The 21,547-nt window shown below is 46.0% G+C and overlaps 2 protein-coding genes and 1 pseudogene across 2 annotated transcripts; all 3 read right to left on the bottom strand.

The window, feature by feature from the left end:
- Positions 1-367: 367 nt before the first annotated feature.
- On the bottom strand, positions 368-5,112 carry pih1d2 (PIH1 domain containing 2). Its single transcript, XM_056284100.1, has 5 exons — positions 4,930-5,112; positions 3,720-3,846; positions 1,770-2,021; positions 709-989; positions 368-527 (listed from the first exon to the last, which is right to left on the bottom strand). Exons 1-5 carry the CDS (start codon positions 5,110-5,112, stop codon positions 393-395), a joined length of 978 nt encoding a protein of 325 aa, XP_056140075.1. The 3' UTR covers positions 368-392.
- A 446-nt stretch (positions 5,113-5,558) lies between these two features.
- Positions 5,559-15,557, bottom strand: tmprss5 (transmembrane serine protease 5). Its single transcript, XM_056283713.1, has 13 exons — positions 15,390-15,557; positions 14,322-14,469; positions 13,809-13,889; positions 11,935-12,048; positions 10,509-10,644; positions 10,168-10,281; positions 10,016-10,059; positions 9,709-9,871; positions 7,111-7,295; positions 6,391-6,489; positions 6,122-6,264; positions 5,779-5,931; positions 5,559-5,587 (listed from the first exon to the last, which is right to left on the bottom strand). Exons 1-13 carry the CDS (start codon positions 15,555-15,557, stop codon positions 5,579-5,581), a joined length of 1,557 nt encoding a protein of 518 aa, XP_056139688.1. The 3' UTR covers positions 5,559-5,578.
- A 55-nt stretch (positions 15,558-15,612) lies between these two features.
- On the bottom strand, positions 15,613-20,456 carry LOC130115861 (G protein-activated inward rectifier potassium channel 1-like; annotated as a pseudogene).
- Positions 20,457-21,547: the final 1,091 nt, after the last annotated feature.

Here is a 21,547-nt window from a genome sequence, read left to right on the forward strand (position 1 = left end):
TACACCTGGGTCTACACACACCCACTCATTAGCAGACGCATCGGCAGATTTCTCGTTGCAGAAATTCAACCTGCCGCAGCCGGCGCGCCAGAGGAACATACCCGCACCCAACACGCTGGTTTTTAGAGGAAACTCTGTTTTACTAGGGACTGTTCAAACACACACAGCTTGACAAAGTGTTTTGTTTTTAAAGCACATCAAATTGCATAGCAGAACTGCGGTTTGTCTTGGTGCGTTTACTTCAAGCATATCTTCAGCAGCTAAACTCAGCCCTGGCCTCACATGTGGTTCTATCCGCCCGTTCCTGTCAGGGACACTAACCAGCTCCTCGGCATACTGCGGCGTTCCCACTAAAGGCAAACCGATTCAGATTTCCTACCGATGGGAAGACGTCACAGACAAGCTACGGTCAAGGTCAGCCGTCGTTTCTTCTTGTCAAAGGTGGCAGAAGCGCGCTCCTCATCCACAGTTTCTGGGAGCTCCAAAAGGAGATGGTAGAGATCCTCCACCTCCAGTAAGACGTCATCCTGCCCCAGAAACACATTCGGCACACTGTAAGACTCACAGCGTTAGAAACAGACCCCCTGTGTAAACCCGGTCTTAAGATTTAAGCACACCGACACATGGAAGGCTCCAGTAAAATGGACAGATTTGGGCAAAAAAAAAGGTTTCCTGTAACCCCATCAGAGGCTGGGTGCAGCCACTGACCTGTGAGATGCTGAGATGACAGTCGGCTGTTGAGGAAACCTTCGGCAGCTCCACCGTCAGCTCCACGCTGCGGCAGACACCCGCGGCTTCATCCTTCACTCTGAGATTGAACTCTGGTGTCTGGCGTGGCGCCGTGGGCGTGCTGGAGATTACCTGGATCAGGTTCTCTTTTGGGGGCCCAACAGACTCAAAAATGAGACGGCGTGCTGGTTCCACCTCACTTTCCTCCACGTGGAGGGAGGAGATTTGCTGTAAAAGGGAGGCTGGGGTCTGACTGATCACTGAAAGAAATGAGCGCAGGACAGATCGTAGGCAGTCAGTTGAGAGGTTGACGGAACAAACACAGCGTCCAGTCGACGCTGTTAGATGCAGGACACAGATACAGGAAGGTCAGAGTCAACACACTGGGCATTTGTTCAGGAAGTCAACATTTGGATATATCAGGGGTCTCGATCTGAGGGAATTATGGGAGCATAGCCCGCAGTGTGAAGGCTCAACATCTGTTGTTATAGCAACACGGGACACATCAACTCTTTTTAGGAAAGCTTTTTCTAGGACATTTTCCATGAATTTTGCTCAGACATACAGTACATAATAGCTGATGGTCATGAAAGGTCGTGTTGGTCAGTTAGTACTGACTCAACTGAAGCCTCAACAGTCTGTAAGTGGACCGACTGTGTGACGTTTAGCTGGTTGCTGAACATACCGCCCACACGTCAAGCACTGGCGTGCAATGTGAGTGGCTAAGAAAATGCAACCTTGGCTTAAACTCATGCTGAAACTATATCAAATATGTAAAAATATTATTTCATAAACTAACTTTTCCATGACCTCAATAATATTTCCAGAATATTTGATCGATTTTGTTATTTACTAGGTGATTTTTTTTTTGTTGACTGGAATACTTTCCAGATTTTCCAGGACACGCGGGGACCCTGCAAAAACTAGCTGTGGTGCGATGTGAAAAAGGGATTAGCCACAAACTAAAACAGCAGACCGGCGGGTCCCGCGGTAGTTTCTCTTACAACTTGCAGTGTGGTGACAGGCCTGTTTTGCACTACCTGTGTCGGGTTGTCTGACGCTGGTGGCTGAAGGGTCAGGTCGCTGCCTGAACCCCAGGCGGCGATACACGTCCTCCGGGCTACTCTTCGGGCGGTTTCCGGTGACGGTGTACCGCTGAGATAACCTCAGCTTATGCTGCTGCTGGGCGAAGCTCATGGCCAGCAGGCAGACCTGGTCCATCTCTCTGCTGTCTGTCTTACACTCCTGCAGCACGGCGGGGTTTAAGGCCACATCCATCACAGTGAACCACTCTGCAGGACAAATAAAAAAAATAGAAAGAAAGAAGGAGAACATGTTAGCATCCTTGTTGAATAATACTAATCTACAGGGGCTAGTTTAGGGCCAATCTATTTTATTTGCACCAAGGGCAAAATGAACAACATGAAAGGTACATGTACTTGCCCAGATAAGATAAAAACCTGCAGTGGGTTGTGTACAGTGCAAGACTCACTTCAATTGTTCTGCAAATACAATATATTGATCCCCCGAGGGGAGATTCTCCCTCTGCATTTAACCCATCCTAGCTGTGTAGCTAGGAGCAGTGGGCAGCCGCCGTGCAGCGCCCAGGGACCAACTCCAGTTCGTCTCGCCACGCCTCGGTCAGGGGCACAGACAGGAGTATTACCCCCAGCATGCATGTCTTTGTGATGGTGGGGGAAACCGGAGCACCCGGAGAAAACCCACCGCAGACACGGGGAGAACATGCAAACTCCACACAGAAAGGACCTTGGATGACCCCCACCCCCCAAGGTTGAACAACCCTGGGGTTCAAACCTAGGACCTTCTTGCTGTGAGGCGACAGCGCTAACCACTGCGCCACCGTGCCGCCCAATAGCCCAATAACAATAATAATCCATCTATACACTTACAAACACGTGGACATAACAAGTAGCAGTAACGCACAAGCAAATAAAACTGGGTTTTTTTTCCAGTGTGTTGTATTGCTACCAAAGTCTCTCTTAGAGGCCTGTGTGTGTATGGGGGGGGGTTAAGGAATTCATGAGCCGGACATCTCTATATGTGACTGAAAACTGACCGCTATATGTACAAGAGAAAGCCAAGTGAAGATGCTTAAATTGTCTAGTGGAACCAGACAAGCTAAATCGAACCTCGTGATTTATGAAACGGTGAGTCTGTGTTGAACCAGTGCATCCTAGAGTCTATATCTGAATATCAGAGTCTATACCTGAATATCAGAATCTATACATGAATATCAGAATCTATATCTGAAGATCAGAATCTATACATGAATATCAGAGTATATCTGAATATCAGAATCTATATGTGAATATCAGAGTCTATATCTGAATATCAGAGTCTATATCTGAAGATCAGAGTCTATATGTGAATATCAGAGTATATCTGAATATCAGAATCTATATCTGAATATCAGAGTCTATACCTGAATATCAGAGTCTATACCTGAATATCAGAGTCTATACCTGAATATCAGAGTCTATATCTGAATATCAGTCTATACCTGAATATCAGAGTCTATAAGTGAATATCAGAGTCTATACCTGAATATCAGTCTATACGTGAATATCAGAGTCTATAAGTGAATATCAGAGTCTATAAGTGAATATCAGAGTCTATAAGTGAATATCAGAGTCTATACCTGAATATCAGTCTATACGTGAATATCAGAGTCTATATGTGAATATCAGAGTATGTATTTGCAAGTTGTTAACATCATAAATGGGATATAGAATAAGCGTGAAGAGGAGGGGGACTGGCTGGTTTGTGGAGAACAGAAGGTGGCAGTTCTGAAGCGCCTCTCTTTGCAAGCAGACATAACTTTTCAAGGTGTGTTGAGTAAGTCCCAGCCCACACAATGTTAACACATGTAAGATAAGCATCGATCGGACGCACAATGGTGTCAGAAGGCCAGACAGCTTGAAGCTCCTTTTTTGCTTATGATGGATCGATAAGAGCCCCAACACTTTTACCTCCGCTTTCATCCTCGTCTGTTGCAGGTGGTCCTCCGCATACAGGCACCGGCTGGCTGCCATCCAGGGGTGCAGGGACGCGTTTCCAGCTGCATATGTTGATGTACAGCGGCCCCCCTCTGGGCTCCTGTTACACACACACACACACACACACACACACACAACAATAACGTCTGTCAAGCCGTCAAACCGCCGCCATCGCCATTCAGCAAGGCACACACACACACACACACACACACACACACACACACACACACACACACACACACACACACACGATGGCAAAACCACAGGACACACATGACTGACATACAGGTCAGCTTCACAACTGTGCATGTGAAGGTGTTTTGTGTGTGTGTGTGTGTAACAATGAGTGTTGTGTGTGTATGTCCGGTGTGTGACATTGAGTGGTGTGTATGTGTGTGCAAATTTGTGGCTGTTGTATGAGTGTAAAAGTGCGTAAGAATTGTGTTTGTTTGTGTGTGGTTTAACGTATATAAGGTGTGTAACGTTGAGCAGTGTGTGTGTGTGTGTGTGTGTGGTGTGTGACATTCAGTGATGTGTGTCTGTGTGTAAATTTGTGTGGGTGTTGTGTGCGTTTGTGTAATTTTATATGTGCTAGTGTTTTGTGTGTATATGTAAAGTGTGAGACATCGGTTAGTGTGTGTGTGTGTGGTGTGTGACATTCAGTGATGTGTGTCAGTGTGTAAATTTGTGTGGGTGTTGTGTGCGTTTGTGTAATTTTGTATGTGCTAGTGTTTTGTGTGTATATGTAAAGTGTGAGACATTGGTTAGTGTGCGTGTGTGTGACATTCAGTGATGTGTGTGTGTGTGTAAATTTGTGCGGGTGTTGTGTGCGTTTGTGTAATTATGTATGTGCTAGTGTTTTGTGTGTATATGTAAAGTGTGAGACATTGGTTAGTGTGTGTGTGTGTGCGTGTGTGTGTGTGGTGTGTGACATTCAGTGATGTGTGTCTGTGTGTAAATTTGTGTGGGTGTTGTGTGCGTTTGTGTAATTTTATATGTGCTAGTGTTTTGTGTGTGTATTGTAAAGTGTGAGACATTGGTTAGTGTGTGTGTGTGTGTGCGTGCTTGGTGTGTGGGTGTTGTGTGCGTTTGTGTAATTTTGTATGCGCTAGTGTTTTGTGTATATGTAAAGTGTGAGACATCGGTTAGTGTGTGTGTGTGTGTGCGTGTCCACTGCACATACCAATATCTCAGTACGCAAGCCAGAAACAAGCCGGGGCGGCGCGCTGAATTCCGCTCCTTCCCTCATCTGCTTCTCGATCAGTTTCCGGTAGGCTCCGGGGTCATTCTGAGAAAGCTCGTCCATCATGGACCACAACGCACTGGCCTGCCGCAAAAGACCCTTCGGACAGCCGGTGGCGGACATCGTCTTAACCTTGCCTGAGCGTTAATTCGCCGAGGACATCAAACTAAAGCGATTCCGAGTCAACGTTCAATCGCGACTTTGCCCTTGCTTGCGGATGTTTACAAGAGCCACTTTTGTTGGCCGTTTGTCGGTTGCCATGGAAACTGGACGAGGGGAAATGTCGCGCTACTGCCATCTGGTGGACAACACGGGAAACGAGCCGAAAGGTCGACTCGGTTGTCCGCTGTGCAACCTTGCTCATAATAAAAGCAAACACGGCCTTTCAAAACGTATTTATTCTCAGTAAATTGACAAGTATGACGTTAGCAATGCTGCTCCACCTCTCCAGTCTGATGTACACAATCTGACAGACATATATATATAAAAAAGGGATCGACTAGGAATTCAAATAGGAAATATTAGCAGTAGTCTCTATTTTGTTTTTGTCTTCGGCCTTCTTGAACGTTGTCCATTTCCAAGTTCCTCTTCAGTAGCTCTGCAGAGAGAATCGACAGTTTTGCGTCAGTGCACAGGCAGTTATTCTGCATCACACAACCGCAAAACCTGGCAACACGAGATGACAAGAAAAGGCTTGACGGCTATGCACGGCTTCATTTAGGGGCCCGTGATATTTTCTCCGCAAGTACTGCGTTTGCTCTTGTATGTCCTTCAGATGTGCTTGTTCACCTCAATCATGTCATAAATCCAGCCCAAGAATTCAGCTACTTTGGTGTAAACCCCTGGATGGTTGGGCTCGGCACATCCTGTACCCCAGCTGACTACACCCACCAGCCTCCACACATTGTCATCCTGGCACACCAGCGGACCCCCGCTGTCCCCCTAAGGAGGCCACGAGAGACACAAGAGGCTCAGCTGCTCTCTGCAGATGTTAATGTACTTTATTCCAAAAGAGCTACACAACGGCAAGGTTGCAGAGAGGGTGAAGGAAAAAAAAGAAAACACCCAGAGAGGCAGGTGCATCTTTAAACAACTTAAGACACAAGGAATTTGTTGAGTTTTTCCAACCGACCTGACACGCATCCACTTTTCCCTCGGTGTATCCGGCGCAGACCATCCTTGGGGTGATCTCTCCATTGTACATGCAGGAGCTGTTGCACTTCTTAGTGCTTATTAGAGGAACGGGCGCCTCCTTGAGAGTGTCAGGGACATGAACTGACAAAGAATCGCATGTAAATTGACGGTGTCACGACACACAGTGCGTTCCGAGGTGATTAATCATTTAGCACTCGCTGTGCTCGGACTGCTTTTATAAGCAGCGGAGGAGGAAGTTCATCCTACCGTCGTCGGGTTGCGTGTAGCCCCATCCAGAGATCCAGCACTGTGTCCCACCAGGAAGATCATGGTCGTACTGAGGCAGGCACACGGGCCTAATGGTATCTGGATGAACAACAAACAAACAAGGAAATAAAACACAATAAACAAAAAGACATCAACCCATTCCATTATCCCAACCGCTTATCCTGCTCCCAGGGTCACGGGGATGCTGGAGCCTAACCCAGCAGTCACTGGGCGGCAGGCAGGGAGACACCCTGGACAGGCCACCAGACCATCACAGGGCCCCCCCCCCCATTCAAACCTAGGGACTATTCAGTATGGCCCAGTCACCTGACCTACATGTCTTTGGACTGTGGGAGGAAACCGGAGCCCCCGGAGGAAACCCACGCAGACACGGGGAGAACATGCAAACTCCACACAGGGGAAGACCCGGGACGACCCCCAAGGTTGGACTACCCTGGGGCTCGAACCCAGGACCTTCTTGCTGTGAGGCTACCGCGCTAACCACTGCACCACCAGAGATCAACCCAAAAGTGAGTAAATACAAATAATAGCATCATTTTGATTCCCAGAAACCAGCTTTCCCCACTTTAAACTGTTTCTGCCTGGCAGGCGGCTGTCGTGTGGCCGGAAACTGATTACTGTAATCACATCGTGTTGTTTACTCAAAATGAGAGCCGTACTATATCATTTTGAAGCTAGCTATTGGGGCTCCACAATAACCTGAGAAATTGAGCGGCGTCCGCAGCTTCATCAGGGCTATGTCGCTGTCATGGCTCCTGTGGTTGTAGTTCTTATTGTAGATGATCCTCTCCACGGCGTACCCGGTGGACTGAGCCGTTTTAGTCGAGCTGCGCATCACAATGCCAGCATAGACCACCCAGCTGGACACCTGAGGTAACCTGTAACTGACAAGGACATCCGTAAGGGGAGAAAGTCCCGTCCTTGGTGTTGTGTTATGCTGCTAATGAGAGGCAACTCTCGCTCAACCTCTGACCTTTCCCTTTGGAAGAGGACGTGTACTGCAGTGCTCTTTTAGGATGCCTCTTTCAAACTAAAAATAGGCAAACGTACTTTTACTTGACTTTTGTGGCACTTGCAAAAGGTCAACTTGAGAACAGTGGCGGCTGGTGCTTAAAAAAATTTTTTTGGGGGGGGGCACAATTTACCTTGGCGCAGCACACCTGAGAGCTGCTTTAATGTCAACACAGTCACAGAGTTATTAAGAAAGACAGATTTTAGGATAGATTTTATATGGGTTCGTAGACAGTGGATGATTGACAGTCGCGACGAGGCGTCGTGGTGGGTGTGAACATGATTGACAGCCACAAGAACTGTCCAATCGCATTAGATCAACAACATTAAAACAATACCAATTCGCTACCAATAAGAGTGGGAGTGCCAGGGGCAGCACAGAACTGCGCCCCATGGAAAACCTGAAGAAACCAGTCAGACAGCAGCCTCAGGTCACCTGCTCGCCACAAGTTTGAGGGCTTGCACAAGGTATCGCCCCTCACCCAGGAAGTGTATGTATTCAGACAGAAATCAACCAAATACCATTTGGAACCAATATTTAATGGCTGCTGACAGGCGCTCACAGACTGAAAAACACTTTTATTTAATAATTACTTGCATTATACATCCATCCATCCATTAGCCAAACTGCTTATCCTGCTCTCAGGGTCGCGGGGAGGCTGGAGCCTATCCCAGCAGTCATTGGGCAGCAGGCGGGGAGACGCAACTAAATTGTATTTAACATGTCGAAGTAGATTTTCATCTCTTGATATCTGAAGGGGGCGCCGCCGCGACGCCCTGTACTGGCCAGCCGCCGCTGCTTGAGAATAGTCCTATAACACTTAAACTTTACTCGTACTTTTAGACTTAAATAGTTTTTTGGAGTGTACATGCCAACTTAAAGTATGCATTTTAAGTCCCAACAGTATACGGGTATATAGGGCTGTGCGATATGACGACATCGGGTGACGACAGAAAACATCTGTCGTTTCATATCAAGCTCTATCGTTTACTTCATTGTGTCGCAAATCACACACTTTACGGCAATGTTTTTCGTCATTTGGACGACGCTTTCCGCTTTTTGCGCGGCACGGACGCAGGCAGGAAATTTGCACAAAGGCAGTAAAACAAACATGGAGGCCGGTGAACGTGAGGCAGAACGGGGTAATTCCCGAACAGAAGGACTCCGACCAGCCGGCACAAAACCAGGAGCTTGTACCTAAAAGAGGGGCTACTTCTATCGTATGGACGTGGTTTGGCTATGAAAAGTCTTGACACGGACCAGAAAACCGGACTCTGCAAACATGCCGCACGCCGGTCCCCACAGCAGACTCAAAACACCACGAGCATCTTTCACCACCGACGCAACTATAGTTGAAAAGTGTTTTCTATTTTTTTATATTGCATACATTAATATTCTATATTTTGTTGCATGCCCAATGACTGCTGGGATAGGCTCCAGCACCCCGAGAGCAGGATAAGCGGTTTGGATAATGGATGAATAATAACGCTTAGTTGAACATTTGCGCAAAAGTTCTAAATAAAAGGAGAAAAGTAATCAAATGTGAGTAAGTACCTTTTGTTTATACATAATTCAAAATAGGCCTTGGATTTACAGAAAATGACCTACATATTGTAGCGAATTCGGGGGGCGGCCCGGCCGCACCGTCACAGGCGGGATGCGAACTCGTGTATTCTGCACCGCGGGCGACAACGTTAACCAGTCGACTTGACCCGCTAGCCATGGGCTACCGAGCCTGTTTATCCGTGATCGTTACAATATCGCGATATGTATCGTTATCATGATATGAGATCTTGGTCATATCGCACAGCCCTGCGGCTATACTGATAATTAACTTTAAGTACACGCACAAATATGCCTCTGTAGACTAAAACGTTTACCAGTTTATTCCTAAAGATGGACACAGTAGTATTCTTATTAGTGCAGTTTTAGTTCGCCCAATGTTACCATGCTTTTTGCACTTAAGTGCGCTTTCAAAAATATACTTCCAAGTATTCAGTTTTCTCATGGAATACTTCAAGTATACAGGTGTACTTTTGGTTATCTTTAAGTACACTTACAGTTACGTTTCTATAAGCTAAAAAGTGGGCCAATTTAGTCCTGAACAAAGATCATAATAGTACTCAAAATAGTAATAATAATAATAACAATAACAACAGTACTGGTATAAGTGCATTTCTAGATCCCCAAAGTTAGAATACTTTTTATACTTAGGTGCTCTTTCAAAAGACAGATACTGTGTATATCGTGCACCGTGTTTTGGGATTGGGGTTGGTGAGTCTTACTTGTGGACACAATGGGCTGCTGTGACCACCCATTGGCTGGTGATGATGGAGCCTCCACAGGTGTGGCGGTTGCTGTAATAGAGGCTCACCTGCCACGGCCACCTGCCCAAAGTGGCCTCCACCCCCCCGATTATCCGGGGCAACTTCGCCCGCGTCCCACACTCTACACACACACAGACACATGGGATGGAAACGGGCCGGCGATTAAATTGATCTGATGGCCGTACAGCCCAAACGTGGATGCAAGCTAAATGTGAAATGTTGCTTGGAAATGTTCAGCTGCAGAGTCAAGTTTAGTTTAACTTACCAAAACATTTCAAAGCTATAACTTTCCCTGTGACACAGCTACCCCTAAATGAAAATAAATGAGTCAACTAATGATGCATGATTAATGCGTTAGTAGCTAGAATATTCCACACATCATTACAGGGTACTATGTCCCATGAAGGCTTGCCTTACCTGAACTGCCATATATTTTCCAGGCTGCTCTTGTGTTCTGGGGTAATTTGTATAAAGCCGTCAGTATAGTTTGGCCCAATATCAGTTAGATTCACTCCTTTATGCTTGGTCAGTCTTGTTGAGAGAAGGCAAACAAAATTGAATAATGAAGACCCATGGGGCATAAAGAAAGCTTGTAAACGAGGCATTAACAGTCCATGATTAAGATGAGTTATCATCTCTGGCAAAGAAGGTTAAGGATTAGGCTGGGGAAGCATGCATGAGTGGCTGGCTAGTTGTCAGATGGCAGCGTGGAGCGCATTGAGAGCTACGGAGAAGACTGGTCAGCAGAATAGACCGACCTCAGATAGCCCAGCTGGCGGCACACCAGTGTTCCCAGTGACGAGTTCCACCTCTCGTAGCAAACGGGCAGCCAGGTGGGGAACTTCTCCAGCTGGATCTCCAGCAGGGAGTTGTCTGGGCTGATTCTGTAAAACACTGAACCTGATTGATTGAAAATCCCTCCAGACACAAGCTCAGCCATCAGTAGTGAACAGACAGAACAGACAGAGAGAGAGAGAAATCATTGATATAACATGCTAACGTAGTCAAAACAAGCAGGTCATTATGTGTAATATTGTAAATGGCTGATTCTTCAATTAAGGGAGTTTTTCTTTCCCGAGGGCAGATTTTCAAGAGGAAAAAAACAAATTATTGTATTTGTCAGCGTTAGGTTGCGTTAGCTGTGAAAAAAAGATTTGTGTCTCAGTGATGATATTTTAATACTTTTCCAGTATGTTGAAAATTCAAATGTGCCAGAGTTTCATTGTTTTGGGCTTGTCCCCAACCCAGACTTTTTAATTTCCCCTCCATAATAAAGCAATAACAATGATTAAATTCATTAAAGCTTTACTTTGCATTTTTTCCATTTAAAAAGACATATTTCAAATTCGTATGGTTTATATATGTGCAATTTAAATGTCGCTGTCCCTCATACATCTGTCATTACCACCACACCGAACACTTTACAGCGACAACGTTTTTTCAAACGACAACAATGTGGTTGCCGTGGAAACGAGAAGTGCCAGAGATGCATGAGCAGTCACGGCAGAAGCATGACTTGTTCATGTCCACAAATGTAAGCAATGTGAAGATGTCCTGATCTGACAGTATGTTTATTAGGCCTCATTACCAAACAAGTTACTAATCGAGCGTTTTAGCTCAGAAATAAGAGCACTTACACTTTATTCACGTATATTCATCGTACGCTAGCTAACAAGTAAGCTTAGCAAGTCTAAGACTTGGCCAACTTTTTCTCCAAAAAGTGAAACTTGTCATTACCATCCCATTTTGCTGTCACAACTTTGAAAAAAACCATCGCAATATCGGACTTATTTTGTAGGATGAGCAAAGCTATGCTAGCATATTTGCTCCAGACCACTTGATAGAGCTTTTGAAAAATAAACAAAAAAACAATTTTTCAAGAACTTTTTTTTTTCAAAATTTCAAAAGCCAAAAGTGCCCCAAACTGAATAATCACCAAATTATGGATGCAGGCATGCAAGTCAATGAGCCCATAATAAGAGTGACTGAAGGTCTAGACGGTTCATGCATTGAACAACACCACTGTCAATATTCAATTTAAAACCTGCTCAGATGTGAGCTTCTGTGCAGCATGCCAATGAAAAGACAACGTGCAGCCAACAGGATGCTGTTCTCTCTGGTAAACACGACTCACAGGCTATTGCTTGTTTCTGATAAACACCAAAGAAGCGAGTAAACACAGACCTTTCCTCGGGTCCGAGATGGCGATCTCCTCCGTTACGTTGCAGAAGGACGTCTCTTTGGTGTCTCCCAGCCCTGTTGGACTCTGGGGGGAAGACGGCCTCAGCAGAAGTCTAACTATATGTGAACGAGATGTATTCAATTAGGCAGGCAGACAGCCACTTATGCAGATAGACTTAACATATCCGCCACCTCGGAAAAGTCTGACACAGCGAGTAGCTCTCGGGCACACAGAGAGACAGACACGGCTGTGTGGTTTGTGATGACAGACCTGTCAGGCAGAGATTTAAAGAGCTCTGAGTCAAAGCACTGTTCTTAAGTCATGTTTTCCGATCCAAGAAATTCAAAGGGGACTTGATGGCAACGTATTTAAAGTGAGAGTAAAAACTGAGATTTTGTCCATGTTGCGGAAAAAAATCGGACTATTCCGATCAAGCAATTTTTATTTGATTTACTTTTTAATTCTTTATTGATCCCCGTGGGGCAATTCTTTCTCTGCATTTAATCCATCCTAGCCATTTAGCTAGGAGCAGTGGGCAGCCGCCGTGCAGCGCCCGGAGACCAACTCCAGTTCTTTTTTCCATTGCCTTGCTCAGGAGCACAGACAGGAGTATTAACCCTAGCATGCATGTCTTTTTGATGATGGGGGAAAGCGGAGCACCCGGAGAAAACCCACCGCAGACACGGGGAGAACACGCAAACTCCACACAGAAAGAAGCTGGGATGACCCTCAAGGTTGGACAACCCCGGGCTTCGAACCCAGGACCTTCTTGCTGTGAGGCGACAGCACTCGGCTCGGTACTTCAATATCATGTCATAAGTCATTATCATCCAACTTATCATATTATCTGTCATGATAGCCTACTTATTGCACACCCCTATCCTGTTACACCTCTAATATTTTCCTCATACTTGCATATGCACCCGTACTTATATTTCCACTTTCTGTCCTCATCATATTAGGTTTTTGGTGTCTAAACCTGATATTTAGCTTTTTAATTTACATTTTTTGCACGTGTATATGTTATGTGTAAATGAGAGCAATGCACCAGTACAGGTGTCCGGGTAGTGTGGCAGTCTATTCCATTGCCTAGCAACATGGGGATCGCCGGCTTGAATCCCCGTGTTACCTCCGACTTAGTCAGGCGTCCCTCCAGACACGATTGGCCGTGTCTGCGGGTGGGAAGCCGGATGTGGGCATGAGTCCTGGTCACTACACTAGCGCCTCCTCTGGTCGGTCAGGGTGCCTGTTCAGGGGGGAGGGGGAATAGCGTGATCCTCCCACGCGCTACGTCCCCCTGGTGAAACTCCTCACTGTCAGGTGAAAAGAAGCGGCTGGTGACTCCACATGTATTGGAGGAGGCATGTGGTAGTTTGCAGCCCTCCCCGGATCGGCAGAGGGGTTGGAGCAGCGACCGGGACGGCTCGGAAGAGTGGGGTAATTGGCCAAGTACAATTGGGGAGAAAAGGGGGGGTCCCCCCCCCCAAAAAAAGCAATGCACCAGATAAAATTCCTTGTATGTGATTCCACTTGGCAAATACAAGCTGACTTGACTTGCCCACTGGATAGCAATGGTTACTGCTTAGCTTTACTGTTGATGAGATATGGCTCTGCAATCCCTTTGTTTTGTTTTGTTTTGATTTTTGTGTGTGTGTGTGTGTGTTTTACTTCTCTTTCAAGCAAATATGACAATAATAAATCTCGAACAGAAATCCATCATCTATTGTTCCGGTTCAACTTAACACGACTGATTAAGAAACCGAAGAAGAAAAAAAAACTCACACTTTACAGACTTACACCATACAGGTGTACTCCAGCAAAGCGGAGTAGTTTTAACCTTTCTAAATGTGATTCCTGCGAGAGCGGGGCATCTCACCTAGAAACCAGACACCAACTGCTAAGCCTCCCAGGATTCCCACCGCACACACGGCTGCCAGCAATCTCACCAGTCTATGAGCTGAAACCAAAGAAGAGACTGAATTCAACGCTGTGAGCCCAGGACGTGACACGACCAGAATGTTAAAGGTACACCGTTACATGCATTAAGGTATGTTGTGTATAGCAGACAGTGGCAGAGGTTCATGCATGCAACCTCCATGCATGCACACAGAGATGTTGTGACAGAGGTGGAAAAAGTACAATTCACAGATGATATACTGCTTCTACTATGGTGCGATTGTGTTTTAAGGATGCAGCAGTATGTGCAAGTCTTGCACGTGCAAAGCCACATTTGTCCTTGGCTCTCTGTCAGCCAGTGATCTCTGCATGTTTTCTCAAAGGCCGCTGCTGTGGCTCACCTCGGCTTGCGTGATAATGAGATAAAACAAAAATAGCTTTCTGGGTCTGTGGTTTGACACTCATGAGGTGGCGGAGAACCGCTGAGGCTTACCGTGGTTTGCAGAATGAATCCCTTTCAGCCAAGCATGGCAACCCTGGACCCCCTTAGCCCCTCCCACTCCTGCCGTTTTCTCCGGGTGGAAAGGATGACTGGCAGCTACGGAGTTCTCTATCACCGATAGTGTGTCTCCATCAGGACTCTGAAACGGCAACAGTGAACATATCACATCTCTTTTCGTCTCCGTTCCCATGGATAGACAAAGTTTTTGGCAAGTTCAAACAAAGAATGTTCTCCGCTTGCTTGACAGCAACAACCCACATGGCAAGCACTGTCAGATTTAATTAGGAGCGGTGCAAACCTTGGTGTATTTCCCATCGCTTAACAGCCCAGGTTCACTGTGAGTCAGTTTCTGAGGTGTGTGTATGTGTGTGTGCGTGCGCATAAGATGTAGTGTATGTGTCATGTTTCCCCATATCATCTATGCATAACCAGCAACCAAGCTCCCTTATATTTCCATGTGAGACTAGTGATATAACTTATAATACAATTCAGAAATGGTCGTTTTTTCCTCCTTCAGAAATGTGTCATCACTCAGTAAGAAGCTTATTTGTTAGATGCTGGACCAACTTGTCAGAGAAGCCGTTACCATAAGCACCGCTGGCAGTATCACAGTGATCTACAGATCCCTGATACTGACTTGACGTTAAACAGTTCAGCACAACTTCCATCCAAATACCATCTGATGAAAAGTATTAATTGCAGAGGTAAGAGTGTTTAAACATGCGATTGCTTCCTCTGGAATTAACACCAGTTGGCCATAACGGAGCAACAACTCACGATTACATATTGAAGAATCGGTGCAGAACAGAAAACAGAGCAGAGCGCCGGGGTCGTAAAAAGAAAGCACATCAACCGAATAAAACATCCGATTAAAAATGTATGGCGTAGATTTAGCTAAACTTATTGCCGCTGAAAAACACTCACCCCGCACCTCCGGCACGCATTCTCCAAGTGTAAACAACATCTGTTAGCATAGATGTGGAAGGTGCCATTGAGGTTGAAAATGGAATAGAAAGATGTTGCTAGTAGCAATATTTCATAAATGGTGTATGCAAGTACCAGCAAACATGGTAAGGCATTTTGGAGAGGGCTGTCCAGAGAGTTGGACTCCGGTTTCTTACCATGTTTTTCCAGCGTGTAGTCCAGAGGACAGAGGGCCACGTTCGTGTTCATCTGTAGGCTTGTGCTAGAGGTGGAGGTCTGGTCCACTCGTAGCCGGCAGACCATTTGCCATTTAACAGAATGCAACTGTGGATTTTCCCTTCACAAAGAGACAATGAAGTCAGCAGTGGTGCAGAGAATGAGGCTGTTGTTTGTCCAAGGGGGTCATGGGGCCTATGGAGGCAAGCTGAACCAGGTCTTTGTATAGGGGGGGAGCATCTCCAGAGATACCTCCAAGCTGGCCGTTGATAGGACGTGGCGTTGCTAGGTAACAAACACCTTCACCTGAGCCAAAAGATTGTCCGCTTCGCCCACCGAGAACTTTATTACCTGACACATTTGCGGGCTCTTAGCAAAGGTCATGATTGCAGATTGTTGAAAAGTCTCATATCACGTCAATCCTGCTCATCTGAAATCCAAAGGGTATCATCTTCTCAATGTGGCACTCACGAACAAAATGAACTCTGTTCTCGCCACCTGCAGAAAGATGTGATGTTCTCGCCTCTCTTTTTTCCCCTCTCTTACCTTTCTTTCTTTCTTTTTTTTTTAAGTAATGCATTCTCACAGTTGCGGTCAATGATTTCGTCCTTATTTCAAATATGTGACTGGAGAAGATTTGGAGGGGAAAGGGGTCTGTGAGAAAACATCATTATATGTTGCGAATGGTATTAAAAATAAATATCAGCTGGGAGGTCTTGTTGCATGCTCAATAATCCAGGTAAGACGATCAAAGGAGGTTGAATCAGTTCATCTGGATACAACGGTTACTGACATAGACGTTTCATCACTCTGTGAGCGATGAAACGTATCTGTCAATAAACGTTGTATCCAGATGTATCCACATTTATTGACACATTGCCTTTGTATACATTTCTTTATATATTTACTGATGTATCCATGTTTGTTAACAGATACGTTTCATCACTCTATCAGTCAATAAATATTGTATCCAGACGAACTGACTCAACCTTCTTTGATCAGCTGGCATAAAGACGTGAAATACAGCAGGGTGTGAAATAATTTGATGTTATTTGACTGTGAAGTTTGAATTGCCTCGACTTGCTACAGTCAGGTTTTGCTGAGGACACTGGATGCAAGTAGACCAAAACCGAATCCATAATTTTATCTCCCACTTCCAGCAGCAGAATATGGGTTTGCCAAAGGCCTCTTTGATACCGGTGTGTGTGTCTGTGTGTGTGCCCCCCGGATGGGGGGTATGGGATTAGACGGAGCACAGGTGAAGAGGGATTAACGCCAGAGAAAGCATGCCACTTCATCTGAGGGTGCAGGAGGCTTCCCAGAAACGGCGCAGATCTATTTGGCCCGTCTAAGCGGTGTCATATGGACTCGTTTGGAAATCAAACACAGTCTAATGAGCGTCAGAGCGGTGGCGTGAATTGCATTTGACAGAGAGATGACTCCGGGCCGATGTCCTGGCTGTCGGTGACACGAGGCTAACGATGCTTCATCACAATTGCCTTTGCAATGAGCTCGCTGCACGAGCAGCAGACGATCTGATGAGGAGAGCAGAAGAAGAAGGGGGAAAAAAAAAAGAAATCTCGGTTGTTCCTTGCTGATTCCACAGTGGATAAGAGATGAATAGATGTCTCCCTCTTCTGGAGAAAGACTGTTGTAATAAAATTTAGATTTTTTTTATATATATTTTTTTAAATACTGCAATTTATGATGAATAGTTTATTAAGGGAGGCACGGCGGCGCAGTGGTTAGCGTGATCTCGTCACAGCAAGAAGGTCCTGGGTTCGAGCCACGGGGTAGTCCAACCTTGGGGGTCGTCCCAGGTCGTCCTCTGTGTGGAGTTTGCATGTTCTCCCCGTGTCTGTGTGGGTTTCCTCCGGGGGCTCCAGTTTCCTCCCACAGTCCAAAGACATGTAGGTCAGGTGAATCCGCTGTGCTAAATTGTCCCTAGGTACGAATGTGTGTGTGTGGGCCCTGTGTGATGGCCTGGTGGCCTGTCCTGGGTGTCTCCCTGCCTGCTGCCCAATGACTGCTGGGACAGGCTCCAGCATCCCCGCGACCCCAAGAGCAGGATAAGTGGTTCGGATAATAAGATAAGATACTTTATCGTCATTGTGCACACACAATGAAATTTCGATTGGTGACTCAGACCAGCAACACTAGACAAGGTAAATGATTAAAAAAAAAAACCCAAGATAAAAACAAGAACAAATGACATTTAGTATCAATAAGTGAGGTAGTAAAAATGATAATGAGACAATAAAAGATAGCAGCAGCTTTAAAAGTTCAAAATGGTGCACGGGATTATTGCACATAGTTGTCCATATTGCAGTGGCTTTAGTACCAGTTAGTAGTCCTCAGCAGCTATAGGCAGGTGTGTGTGTGTGGGGGGGGGGGGCGATGGAGGCTACAGCTCTGGGGAAGCTGTTCCTCAGGCTGTTAGTCCGGGTTTTGGATGGATGGAGTGATGGTGTTTATTAAGCTGCTATCTCAGATGTCAAAGAAGGTTGAATCAATTCATCTGGATACAACGTTTATTGACAGATATGTTTCATCACTCAACTAAGTGACAACTAAGTCTAAACTGACTGCAGGTATCCCCACCCTTACAAACAATACAGTACAATACAGTGTCTGACAACCGAAACCAACGACCAGTTTCACATGCAAATATGGGTGTGACCTTTAATTAGAGTTTCGGTGGTCATGTGTACTATTCACAGACAATTGGGGAATAGTTGCAATCACAGCATTGTAAGATGGCGACAGATGTACTCTTAGGCCCCCCCCTCGGTTCAGGGATGTTCGTTCCTTCTTAACATAGATGGCCTCTTTGACTCCCCGTTCAAACCATCGTTCCTCCCTATCAAGGATGTGGAAAACTCTAGGTAAGGGGCACACCCATATTCATCATGAAACTGGTCGTTGGTTTCGGTCGTTATATATCTGTCGCCATCTTACAATGCTGTGACTGCAACAATCACTGATCCTCTGTGAATAGAACACATGGCCTTTGAAACTCTAGTTAAAGGTCACATCCATATTTGCATATGAAACTGATTGTTGGTTTCGGTCACTAGGCCACTGTATTGTTTTATAAGGGGGCGGCATGGTGACTAGTGCTGTTGCCTCACAGCAAGAAAGTCCTGGGTTCGAGCCCCGGGATAGTCTGACCTTTGGGGTCGTCCCGGGTCATCCTCTGTGTGGAGTTTGCATGTTCTCCCCGTGTCTGTGTGGGTTTCCTCCGGGTGCTCTGGTTTCCTCCCACAGCCCAAAGACATGTAGGTCAGGTGAATCGGCTGTGCTAAATTGTCCCTAGGTGTGAATGTGTGTATGTCAGCCCTGTGTGATGGCCTGGCGGCCTGTCCAGGGTGTCTCCCCGCCTGCCGCCCAATGACTGCTGGGTTAGGCTCCAGCATCCCCACGACCCTGAGAGCAGGATAAGCGATTCGGATAATGGATGGATGGATGTTTATAAGGGGTGGGGATAGCTGCAGTCGGTTTAGACTGAAGATATCACTTAGTTGAGAGATGTAATGTATCTGTTAATAAACATTGTATCCTTCTTTGGTTTTCCTACCTGGGTTATTTGAGCATGCATCAAGACATCTCGGATGTGTTAGATGTCATCAAAACAAATCCGTCTGGGAGGATGAACATAGCCCCTCTGGCATGTGGACGAGCCTCTATTCTCAGATGAAAAAATGGTGTTTGCCAAGTTAGTGCCAAGTTTATGGAGATGGATGGCTCCCACGGCACGACGTCGGGGCGGGGGGGGGGGGTATTTGTTACTGGCCTGCAGGTGTCATCTCCAAATAACCTTGTCCTCTGTGTGTGAAGTCCTCTCATCTAAAGAACTACCTACAAAAACAATGATTCAATGAAATTACAACAAAATATCCCTACTACTACAGAATACCGGATATTATCCAACAAATAAACACATCTAGGGCTGTGCAGTAATGCAATATTATTGTTTATCGTCCCACACTGGTATTGCATGGAGATGAAATTTGGATATTGTCATTTGGGGATACACAATTTTGTTTTTACATTTGTCTTTTGCACAATTTCATAAATTAATAATGACAGTCTATGAATTACAATTTCTAATTACTGACTACTAGTGCTTCACCATCACGTTAGAGTCAGAAAAGCACGTTTTGTGTACATACAGCAAAATAAATCAAGTTTTACGGACAGTATGTGACAGGGTCACTGCTTTGCCCCCCTTGGCAGTATGCATGATGTGAACCATATAGAGCATGCACAAACCTGAACCTTGGCCTGATCCCTCCACCATCACCACGGTTTCAAAGCCGTCACCATCACTCACGTCCCGGAGAGGGCTGCACGCATCAATGACATGTACAACGGTCTGCAGCTGGGCTGTGGAGAGCCTGGCTTTAGCCGGGCCTGGACCCAGATCTATCTCTCTCTGTTCAGGGGGGATGAACTCACCCTCTTTCCCGTGGTGAGATCTGATCAGCTTTGCTCTCATCTCGCCCGTTCCCATGTCTGCCTCTTTCAGCGCCCAAACTTTGAACATCAGAGTCTCTCGTCCCTCTGTGAAATCACACAGACTTGACTGAACACCAGAGAAGGAAGCGCCTTTTTACTAGGTTTGGATGGCTTTGCCAAAAATAACCTACCAAAAAGCTTTTAAGAATGATATCATGGCGCACTGTGCCATCAGGAGGATTGTATACTTGATGCAGCCAGCTGAGCCCTCGGTCGTATCGTGGCCGTTGGATATAGGACTCTTCATAGAGGAAGGCAAGACAAGGCGGAAAATATCAATGTTTTTGAAGCACACCACGTCACAACAAACCCAGTTTTTCATCGAGTACAGTCCACCGAAGGTGTCCATGGTATGATGTAGAACAGAGTAAAGACAAACACTCCGTATTTAAGACCCACCATGATGACTATGGGATCATCCTTGGATTTGCCGTTCTGTTTAGACTGATATAAGCTGTTGTGGCACATTTCATCTTGTGCAAGATCCTGTCGGTGGTGCTTAGTATTAGAACAACTAGTGTGCCTCTTTGCTGATTCTGATTGTGTCTCCCCTAATCCTGGGGGAGGAAGAAGTCCTCCTTTTTATTACAGGGCATCTTCCAATACCATTTCCTGGCTTTCTGTTATGCCGCAATAAATATGATCCAGTGACAGGAGACGGTGGGCTCTGCCCTCTGTGGGGCCTTAAATCTCTCAGTCCATGCCTAGGAGAGGGATGTAGTCTGGTATGGCAGGTAGATGTGGTGTCATAGCGCCCCCTAATGGCAGACTTTGAGACCTTCCTGAGCTCTCCTGAGGGTAATCTCGTGTCTGCCTGCAAGGACAAACGGAGACATTTTGCATAATTGTCTACTAAAAACTTATATCACGATTACTTGAAATTTAAAACAACTAAGGTCAAACTGACCTTCTGCGGGTACGGGCTTTGTCAGTTCGTAGCTCTGGCTTCCAGGGCCCTCCTTATATATGCAGAATAAGTCGAGGGGCCATTGTGTACATGCTCTACACAAAGTGCAGCACTGCTGGATATTATAGCCGATAGCAATGCTGAGAAATCCCCCCACCAAATAGTTGCCAATACCTGGGAAAGAGGGAACACAAAGCTTTGGAGAAACAGGGAGACTTGGGTTTGGATTGTCACTACTTTTTAATTCTTTTTTTGCAGGCCTATAGACACATGGCTGTGTCCTCGCTGTATCGTCTAAACCAGGGGTGGCTAACCATGTGCCATGGAGAGCCACAGCCGGACTCCACACCAGGTGATTTCGCTGATTAGCGACCCTTCAGCCAAAGAGGAAGAATGTATCAGTGAAATCAGCTGGCATGGAGTCGGGTTGGACCGAAAACCTGCAAACACACGGCTCTCCGTGGCACATGGTTAGCCACCGCTGGCCTAAACAGCGTGCAGTTGCCTCTGTATTAAGGATGACAGGATGAATAAATAGCTGTCATGTATGTCTTTGTGCCTTGTCTTGTAGAGTCTAATGATGGTGAGCATGGGTAAGAGAGGAGCTGCTCCCTAACAGATGGTGGGTACTGTGGTTTGCTTTAGCTGCCCA

Source organism: Lampris incognitus, chromosome 7 (genome assembly GCF_029633865.1).
Source record: "Lampris incognitus isolate fLamInc1 chromosome 7, fLamInc1.hap2, whole genome shotgun sequence".
NCBI lineage: Eukaryota > Metazoa > Chordata > Actinopteri > Lampriformes > Lampridae > Lampris > Lampris incognitus.

Bases quoted from the DNA above. Each gene is read 5' to 3' on its own strand.
- pih1d2 (XM_056284100.1), bottom strand. From the start codon at position 5,112: ATGTCCGCCACCGGCTGTCCGAAGGGTCTTTTGCGGCAGGCCAGTGCG. The intron at 3,847-4,929 runs GTATGTGCAGTG...TGTGTGTAACAG, and splicing joins GCTTGCGTACTGAGATATTG to GAGCCCAGAGGGGGGCCGCT. The intron at 990-1,769 runs GTAGTGCAAAAC...CATTTCTTTCAG, and splicing joins CGTCAGACAACCCGACACAG to TGATCAGTCAGACCCCAGCC.
- tmprss5 (XM_056283713.1), bottom strand. From the start codon at position 15,557: ATGGTCTGCCGGCTACGAGTGGACCAGACCTCCACCTCTAGCACAAGC. The intron at 10,060-10,167 runs GTAAGGCAAGCC...ATTTTCATTTAG, and splicing joins GAAAATATATGGCAGTTCAG to GGGTAGCTGTGTCACAGGGA. The intron at 6,490-7,110 runs GTTATTGTGGAG...TTGTTCATCCAG, and splicing joins GACGCCGCTCAATTTCTCAG to ATACCATTAGGCCCGTGTGC.